General features: G+C 39.3%; 1 protein-coding gene across 2 annotated transcripts; it reads right to left on the minus strand.

Annotated features, from left to right (window-relative positions):
• Positions 1–6040: 6040 nt before the first annotated feature.
• LOC112183667 (cyclic nucleotide-gated ion channel 1) lies at positions 6041–9041 on the minus strand. Of its 2 annotated transcripts, XM_024322034.2 has the most exons (8): positions 8772–9041; positions 8155–8650; positions 7859–8065; positions 7622–7747; positions 7449–7588; positions 7235–7346; positions 6869–7117; positions 6041–6775 (listed from the first exon to the last, which is right to left on the minus strand). In XM_024322034.2, the coding sequence occupies exons 1-8, from the start codon at positions 8828–8830 to the stop codon at positions 6170–6172; spliced, it is 1995 nt and encodes a 664-aa protein (XP_024177802.1). In that variant the 5' UTR covers positions 8831–9041; the 3' UTR covers positions 6041–6169. The 2 variants fall into 2 exon arrangements, with proteins under 2 accessions (XP_024177802.1, XP_024177797.1); XM_024322029.2 differs by having other exon boundaries at positions 7449–7747; positions 8772–9037.
• Positions 9042–10302: the final 1261 nt, after the last annotated feature.

Genomic DNA, 10302 nt, shown 5'->3' on the forward strand with positions numbered 1-10302 from the left:
GTTCAGGACTTTCACAATTCTCAGCTTCTTCATAAAGATCATAGAGCCTCTCAACTCTGAGCATATGGACTGGTCTGCATAGATCAGCTTCCAGATCTTCTTCTGATATTGGCTCTTCAATAGTGGGTTTTGTACCACTGACACCTGCTTCTCTGGTGCTGTAGCTTCTTCTCAGAAGACTGCTGTTTATCCTGATGTTCTCAGGACAGACATCACTTTCCCTGTGATCGTCGAAGTTGAGGCTGATTTCTCCAGTTCTTCTACTCTCGTAGATCTTTGCTTTTACTCTTTCCGGTAGCTTTTTGGGACCGGATAATTTCCATTCAAGAGGAAAAGTTACTTCATTCCAAGCAACCTTGTGAATTTGTTGTGAATGGTTCTTCTGGCTTGTGAGGAATCCAGTAGTGAGACCAGTGATGTTGGAGATCCTTGTCTTTGGTTCTACTGTGGTGCTCATCAGTTTATAGTACACTTTGTATACTATTGCCAATTCTTGCATTTCTTCTTTCATTGAGATCCCGTCTATCTTGACTCTCAGTCTGAGGCAGTGGGCTGCATCTTTCAAGCTGGTTGAGAAGTTGGGGAAGCAGTTGAAATATGCTACCTGGTTGCATAGTGACGCTTCTAGAGTTCCCAACAGACTAGCTTGGAAGTCTGTCAATCTGTTGTCTTGCAGGACACATAGGACTGAACAGTTGATGCCTTCTCTTGCCAACAGTTTTATGCTGACTTGGACTGCTCCAATGTGCATAAATTGGTACTGTTTTGCTTGTGCTCTGGCAACTTCAGCAGGGGTGATCATCAAGAGATCTGTTTCTCCTGTTGTTGAAGGGGTTGTGAATTCAAGTACCTTGAAGTGATGGCTATCCATCAGGTCAAATGTTCCCCGTCTGTAGATTTGTTTGAAATCTAGCTTTGGAATTGAGGAATTTTTTACCTCATGCTCGATTTCATTGTATTCAAATTCTTCAGAATTTAGGAGTTGAACTCCTTTCTTCTTCCCAAAGATGCAACATCTTCATTTCTCTTTTTTCTGTATTCTCCGGGTTTTCATACCGGATACTAGTCTGACTAGTAGATGGTTCCAGAAAAATCATGTTAGGAACACGATTTGTATCTGGTTTTTCTAATGGTTTAAATCCATTAGTCTTCTTTTTTACTGTAGGCAATTTCTTTTCCTTCAGTATAGAATCCAGCGTTTTTTGCTGTTTTTTGATTTTTCTACTAACACTCGTTAGTTTTTCTTCTTCCGTTTTTGGAAGATCTTTGATATAATCCAGTTTGTTTTCCAATCTTTCCAATTGGTGGATTATAGCAGGTACTTTTTCTAGAGTCGACTGACATCTAGATACTGCTAGTAACAACTTCTGATATTTCTCATCAGAAGATTTCAGTAGAGAATTTATTTTCTCTAATAACAATTCTGACATTGTCCCCATTAAGGAGGGGTTCTCCTTTGAGCCTTTTACAAGCTCTGATACCAGTGAGGTGCGGATCTAACCAATGCTCAAATAATCAAGAGGTTTTTGTTCCTCTTTCAGAACATATAGGAGATTTTCTATCTCTTCTTCTATTTTATAGATTCTAGTCTGAAGTCTATAAATAATATCCCAATAATTGGGAGATTCTCTATCAAGGCTGTCCCGATAGGTTTTTAATTTTCTCAGTTTTTCTCTCTCTTTCTGCAGTTCTTTAGTAGTTTGTTTGCATATAGCAACCAACTCAAGTCTGTCTACAATTGAAATTATGAATAGTAAATTGTACTGTTTACCTTTCGAATTAGAGGATGATTATCAGCTTCATATATATATTCAAATGAAACAAACTCTGATGGGCCCACCACGTTTCTAAAACAACATATATAAACTTATAAAAGAGACATATGCAGATGCAGACTCTAACTGATCAAGACAATTGCTAAATAAAGGGTACTAATGGTAGGAGTTTTGAAAAGAGGGGTAGATAAGAAAGAAAACGAGAAAAAGTTGTGTGAGAGGGAACAAAAATAATACACTGGGGTGTATGAGAAGTATTTTCCCAGATTTGGGGTGTATGAGCATTAACCCTTTTTTTTTTTTTTTAATTTGTAACCCCCACTATCAATATAGTGTTAGATTTTGAAGTTTATGGGGTTACACCTTGTATAGTTAGATGGATGAGATTTTGTGGTATGAGTAACTCCTCTGTTTTTGAAATTTATGTAGTGAAATTGACCAATCAACAGTATGATTTCAGAAGATGTATGAAGATTGAATTGGCAGAAAGAGATCACTCATCAGGATCTTGCAGGGATACTTCAAGTGTAGCAGTGTTAGAGGACATTTCATTTTTTTTGGCAAATAGAGGACATTTCATTACAAGTCTCTGTCTTTGAACTTTCTACAGTGAAATCAATGGTAGAAGCTCAGAATGAAGATAATATCATTTTGCAATTAAAAATTATAGAAATTATCCTATACAAAATGAAAATATTCAGTGAACAGTAATGGTTGGGATGAACCGTAATAGTTGGATTTTGGAATTCTTCACACGGATATAAAATAGTAGTTTCCTGATATCATTTCGGGATATACTCTAGATGCTTATTGTAATCAGCAGTGTTCTAAAACTCGGCCGCCTAGGCGCTGGGCGGCGGCTCTCCGACTCGAGTAATGCCAAATCGGCGGGGTTGGGCGGCCGATTAGAGGCTGGGCGATTCTGCGATTCTGCGCTGGGCGGCCTATCTAGGCGGGTTTCTGCCTCTCTCATAGATCAGCGGGAGGAAGAGATTGAGGTGATCTAGAAATCAGATAGAGATTGATGGATTGACAAAAGAGATCGATGAGACTAAATCGATTGTAAGATTGATAGGGAAAGAGAGAGAGGATTTGTGATCTGAAATTGATCAAGACTCCGATCTGGTAGTGGATTTTGGCAACTCGATCTGGGTATAATTCAATGTTGTTCAAAGATAACTGTCTTGGAACTTGATCTGGGTATTTTCCATAGAAGTTCTATGATAACTGGAACTCGATTTGGGTTTTCCAATGATGTTCTTTGATTGAAAGAGTTGATCTTGGGAAAGTCGTTTGCTTCTTCTTCTTTTTCATCGAAGTGGTCAGTGGCTAGCTGGCATTTGAGAAGCAAATGTTTTTTCTTTCTTTTTTGAGAAGCAGTGAAAGCCAGCTCACGTTTGGTATTAACAAAGAGTAAAATAAAAAGGGTTGGTGGTTGGAAACGACTTAAGCTAGAGTTATCCACCGAATATCCACCGAATATGTTTATTTTATGAAACTACCATTATTAATTATTCAACTTAGCCCAGCAGTCATCAATTAATCCAATATATAATCAACCATTATATATAATAACCTCAGTTTAAGCTAGAATTAGATAAGTTGGGTAATGAAGTTTTATAAAGAAGTAAAATAATAATGCAATATGCTTGAATATGTTTTATATATACTTAGTTATATAATTAAATGTTATAAAATAAAATAAAGATTAAAAAATATAAAACCGCCTAGACACCCGCCTAGCCGCCTGGGCGCTAGTCCCCTAGCTACCGCCCGACTAGCGCCTAGCGATTTTTCGAACCTTGGTAATCAGAGGTTTAGGCTTAATGTACCCCCCCCCCCGTGTATTCAACAGTTTCATTAATTAAGGCGTGAGGGCAGCCGCACCAGTCCTTTATTCATAAAAATAAAGCAGTAGTTTATATTTAATATTAGGGAAAATGATCATTTACCCGATTTTAGGCTAAAAATTGCCCACTTGCTCCACCAACTGTTTTTTAACCCCATTTACCCAAAACACTCTAAGGGATTATTTCCCTTTACCCAATTAATTCTTTTTTCTTTTTTTGAGACTTTTTTGCCCTCTCCTTCTTTCTCACTTAGAGAGAGAAGTCACCTTCCACCTTGCTTTGCTCCGGTGACCAGTGGCCAGCGCGGTCTCCGGCGACCGGTGACCGGACTCCGGCGAACGGTGACCGGATTCCGGCGACCAATGACCGGATTCCGGGAACCGGTAACCGAAATCCGGCGACCGATGACTGGAATCGGAATCCGGCTATTATTGCCCCCAGTAATCATATTATTGCCTCCCAAAAATCATATTATTGCCGTCCAGTGAATTGTATGAACTCCCAAAACCAAAATGAATACACTACAGGAACAATTGATCAATTTATAATCATATTATTGGCTCCCAATAATCATATTATTGCTCCCCAATACAAAGTCCAATGTCTCTACTGCCTCCCAATAGACCACTAAAAATGCACCATTTTGTATGATTCACAAATAATTTGGCTTTAATACACACAAAACAACAGGTAACTTATCAATACACCACACTATAGTGATCCCTGTCCCTCATTTAAAAGTCTACTGGGGGCCAATAATGTGTCTACTGCCCCCCAGTAGACCATCAAACAAACCCCACAGTTACATTGCAATGTCAGATTACTTACATTGTTGAACAGATAGTAGATCATTGGCTTTCATAGTCCCTTCCATTTAGCAAGAAACAAAGAAGAAAGAAAGTAGTCAAAGTACAATAGTGAAAAGTCGCCGTGCCCCAAGACGGCAAGGTCTCGATTTTGGAGAACTGCAATTAACAGCAGGATCGTGCATGCTAACTGCGTGGCATCATCTCGTTCACTCAATCACCACACTCAAATAAGCAGAGCACCAAATTCTGACTCCATCTCACTGCTTCCCCACTTCCGACCAAAACAGAACCTCACTGGAACCCGACACAGCGGCCGGAGATGGCCGAGGACGGCAGTTCAATAGTTGCAGAGTTGGACCGAGCGGCAGAGGGATTGTCATCCAGAGAAGCGGAGCTGAGGCAAGAGATTGAGCAACACAAGCACGAAAAGGCGGTGCTGGAGGAGAAGCACCAATTCGAGATTCTAGAAAGGCTGAAGGTGAAGGACGAGCTCCGGAGCCAAGCTGCTGATAATGGAGCAGTTCCTGGAGACCGCTGCCTCCATCGTCTCCTTCAAGGTCGACTCCGACGTCATGTTCCTCTACAGCCGCGACTTCCTCAAAACCGACGCCGAGATCGGCGATGACGGCAAGCTCCACGTCAAGGTGTGGAAGTCCAACGCGTCCAGACGGTCGCTCTCGGCAATGACTCCTCGCGCCGTCCAACCTCACCGGAGCGTGAAGCAGAGAGAGAGAGAGAGAGAGAGAGAGAGAGACTCTGGGAGGAGAGAGAGTTTGAGAGGAGACAGAGATCGATGAGTTTTAGGTGAATTGACAGGACAAAATTGTCAATAGATATTAAATTGGGTAAGTGGGGTTAAAAAACTCTTAGTAGAGTAAGTGGGCAATTTTGTTGTTGAAATTAGGTAAGTGGTCACAGCCCCTCTTTTATCATCAACTCACACTGACTTATCAAATTAAAATTAATCAGGAAAAGTGAGTGGGGTCCGCGTAAATATTCACACACTCTTTTATCTGTGCGGAGAGATCAAAGACCACCCACCCAAATGCCACAGAAAACAAATCTGTGAATGTAGGGTAGGCAATGGGCTATGCACACAGATTTTAGTGTGTGTAGAGTGTAATACATACAGATCGCAATCAGTGTGTAATGAGTTATTTGCTAGTAGTGTGGCATACATATACCTTATCCCAAAACCCCACTCTAATTTTCTCTCAGGCCTCATGTCGATCAATACAAAATAAACACAAACTAAATTAGACTTTTGTGTTTACTGACCCATAATGTTGTGTAAATTAAAACCCTAATCGTGAGGAGTTGTCATGACTCATCATGTCGTCCTCTTGCTTCCGTCATAGGAGCTGAGACTGTATGCAACTCATGGAGGTGAATGTAAACCACAGTGCATGGGTTAAATAGCTATGGGCTGCTTGTCTCGACATCTGGGCTGTAAAATTTCCTACCCTGGGCTACTTAAAATCCATGGGTCCAGTCTCTTTTGCAATTGACCAAATTACCCCTCCCGGGTTGCTGCAAACTGCAAAGAATACCCATCGTAGCTTGGGGACCTTGTGTTATTGCTTTTTGCACTACTCAAAATCAAAGCTCTCCAAAGCGACGTACTTTGTTCTGATTAGGGACTTGTTAAATACACTTGACCTTGAACTATATATACACACACACACATATCTTGGATCTTGGCTAGAATAATACTTAAAAACGTAACTTATTTGGCTTAGTTACTTGTCGCTAGAGCACCAACCGGTGAAGGTATCTGATCCCTCATCAGTAAGGTCATGACCCGTTGCCACTTCTTGCTAGCACCACCCTGATTAGTAGCCAACTTATGGAGAGAACTTATTGTTTGCTTCTTTTTTGCTTGCCTGCGGCGATGGATTTCCTTTTCTATGGAAGATACTGCAAGCTCCTTCAGCAGAGACTCGCTGAAACTACTTAGCTCCTTGTCCTTGGTGAAATTCCACCAGTACTTGGTGGCTACAGGCTTCAAGTTTTCTGAGCTCAGCGCAAAGGCTTCGACTTTCGTAACAGTCTTAACCATTCTGGTCGAGATTGGTAAGTCGTCGGAAAAGCTCAACTTTGATGCCCAATTGAGAAGCTCTTCTGATCCATAGAAGTCCCCTTTCTCAAGAAACTTGGAACCAAATTTTCCACCCTTATCATTGGTCTTGTAGGTCTGTACAGTGCCATGTGTGATGAAAATCATCTTATTGAGTCGCTCTCCGTCTTTAATAATGCAACGGTCCTCAGGATAGTCCACCCGCTCGAGGTGCTGACAGAGTGCTTTCTGCAGACTTTCCCCCTTAGTTTGAAGCATTGGCACCTAAGTTCAAGAAAAACTAGTTGTTAACTACTTAACTATGGCTAGGCCTATAGTCTTTCCACTATTAAATTCACAAAGCAAATTAATGCTTACTTTCTTGAGTGTAGCCAACCGAAGATACCGCTTGATATATTTACTATGTGCTGAAGGAAGAACAGAGAGGATGTTCTCAACTTGAACATCATTGTTCTGTTCAAGTTTTTTTTGTATGAATTGCATTATCACTTCCTTCAAATTGCTAGGCAGTCCTTTTCTAAATAGCCACAAATCAACCTCTAACTTTTTCGTTTTCATCTTCCGTCTAATCTTCTCTGATCTTGTAGTTGCAAACTGCAAATATGTCTACAATATTCCACAACAAAAGTAAAGCAGCATAGGTTTTGTTCATTAAATATATAGTACTAAAATGCATTTCTTTGTACTATATGAGCATTAAGATATCATCAACTAGACACCAACCTGCAAATTTCCGATGAGATATATAAACAATAGCAAGCCTATAATGGAAATAAACACAGCAAAGAGGTTTTCCCATGCATAGGTACTTGTATGGAGGTTTTGACCAAGAGAGCTGCACAATTAATAACAAATGCAGCAATTAGTATATAAGAACAACATCTCACGGGTCATGAAGATATGTAAACAAAGCACAGAACAAGCAATATTATCAAACCTCAGATTTCGCAGCCCCCACCAGAAACAATTCAAGAATTTTTTAGGAAAATCAGTCGACTGCACTAGGCCGGAGTCAAGCGCATCAGCAAATATACCAAAATTAAAAGCATTTCCTTTCATTTCTTCCGGTAGGTTTATTGGACATTCTTTGTCTAACGATGGGATAGTTCTCAATCTATCTCGTCGTTCACTACAACTAAAGGTACTAGGTTGACATCCCTTGTGACGTTGGCAAACATAATGCCAACAATCCATCTCCCGTTGAATAGCAAATAAGTACCAAAGAGCTCCAAGTGCCTGAAAACCAAAAAAATTACTTACAATTGTACTTCAAACACAATTTCATTAGGAAAATATGAAAGAAATATAACTAGCTAGGATCATTAATTAAGAAAAACTAGGACTTACATGACTTGCAAGGATGTATAGAAAGAAATTGAAAACACCTTTTGTCCACATGCCTGCTTTATTAAGAGTTTTCTTACGTTCTCTGCACAATAAGTAAACGGGAAGAACGCGTGGGACAAATTGGAACAAAATAAGTGTGTCGAAAAGCTTCCTTTCTATCGAAAATCGCGGACCCTTCATTTTCGAAAAGAAAACGAACATTCCCACCTACAAATGGCAATCATAGGTTCACGCAACTAGAAAGAGAGGGAAATTAAGCAATATTACTCCATAAAATTAAGGCTTCTCTTGATTACCTGGGGTATGGGAAGAATAGCTAAAATGTCAATGAGGATGTATGATCTATTAACTTTCTCCCAAGCCTTCTTAGCTATTGCAAAAACTGTCTCATCTGTTATATTCCCTTTGGAATTACGAGCTTCCGCTTGTGTTTTGGTCTCCCCAGATTCCTTGGATGACTTGGTTTTAAGTATACTAATCAAAATTCGCATAATAATGTCCGCAATGTAGAATTGATCTGTGAGTAACCTCAAGATGAGGGCTATGGCCTTCAACCTTGTGTCAAAATATAGACACTTCCGCTTCTGGTTAATGATCGGAATGTAGAAGAACAAAGGATCAAAGGAGACAGCAAACACACAAGATACTACAAATATGTTGTTCCACGTCAGAAGGAACTTCCCTTTTGGATCGAAAATTGTGTTAAAGGATAACCATCTTTTAATTTTTCTTGTATCTCTTGCATGTCCTCCATCTTTTGGGGTAGATTTCGCTGTTGCAGTAGTCAACTTGCTATGTTCATCAATAACCAACCACAAGTTACACTCATCAGTATAAATCAAGTTTTTTGTGTGATACAATGATCTACAAGAAGAAAATGCATAATCTTAAAGTTGGGTGAAAAACGACTGACCTCTGAGTTTTCTCTTCTTCCTGCTCATCTACATTTAGAGTTACTTCATTGCTAGCCATGACTGGAAACTGAATCGTTTTTCTATAACGATCCTCAATTTTGCAGCAACTGAATCGCCTTCGAAACGAAAATTGAGAAACAACTAGATCAAGTGTGAATCAATAGCGCCACATTTTATATAATGACATGAATATTTGTTTGGTATAAACTTAGAAATTCAGAATTGACTTCATTTGGTAAATTTCTCTTTTTGGTATCAATGATTCCTTTTATTTTGTTTTTGGTGAGTGATCAATGATTCTTCTAAAGTAAAGTTGCATGAATTATTATCGTGACTGAGTGGTATGAAGTTAAAGAGCAAAATTAAAGAAAGAAGATAGGTCCCCCACAGTCCCACGTATTGTCCAACAATTATGGGTCTTAGTCTTCGCTTCCATTATCACGCACATCGTTTTCTATGATATTTGTTGTTACCACTGACACTACTACCAACAAACCAAATGTTAATATATCTCAACCCTACCAACTCTTTCCTCTGTAGCCTATAGCTAGTGGATGAGGAATGGTCATCCTTATAAAAAGTACAAGTTGGAAAAAACCAAAGTTCATGATACACGTGAAAATGGTTTTTGGCTGGCCAAATAAAAAGTCAATGGTCAACTCAAGATATTTATTCCATTTAATTTTTTTTTTATGAAAGAAAATAAAATTACAAAGAGAAACCCTAAAACAACATAAGTTAAGAGAGTAAAAAACAAAAGCATTTTGAGCGGCCAAAGGACGAGAATGAGCCCAACGGCCAACACCAACTTGATGACCAAGATTTGTCAAAGCGTCATCAACAAAATTCACTTATCGCCAAACATGCTTAAATTGTATCGAGGTAAAATGATTGGCCAAAAACAAGATATCATGAACTAGGGTGGCAATTCTCCAAGGAATATGGGTCTTGTGGGTGATAGCATCAAGGAGTAACTTTGAATCGCCTTCCACTTTAATATGAGTTGGCTGATGAAGCAAAGCAGCTTGTAAGCCAACCCAAAGAGCAAAAGCTTCAGCACAATGAACATCAGAGTGTCCAATTCTTTTTGAAGAAGCAACAATAGGAAAAACAGAACCGTCAAAGTTTAGCTTAACAAAATTAGTAGGGGGGTTGCCAACGAATGAGATGAGAATGTTGAAAACGGGGAATATGATGAGAGGAAGAGGTGTACTTGGAAAACAAAGTGGCAGCAACAAAAGAGACTTGAACAGAAGTTTTTTGTTTATTTCGAAAGATTAGATCATTTCTAGCATGCCAAACACTGTAGCAGATGAATAAAACTTTAGAAAAACTATCAGTAACAGGATTTGAATGAGAAGCACAATGAGAGAGCCAGTTAAAAAAATCATTATTCCAAGAAACAGGGTTAACGGAGATGCATGAGTGGTTCCAAACAGCAGTAGTGAAAGGATAGAGGAAAAAGAGGTGGTTAGTACTTAGTAGTTTCTAAGTCAGAATGACAAAAACAACAAGAGTGATCCGGGATAC

This window comes from Rosa chinensis, chromosome 1 (genome assembly GCF_002994745.2).
Source record: "Rosa chinensis cultivar Old Blush chromosome 1, RchiOBHm-V2, whole genome shotgun sequence".
NCBI lineage: Eukaryota > Viridiplantae > Streptophyta > Magnoliopsida > Rosales > Rosaceae > Rosa > Rosa chinensis.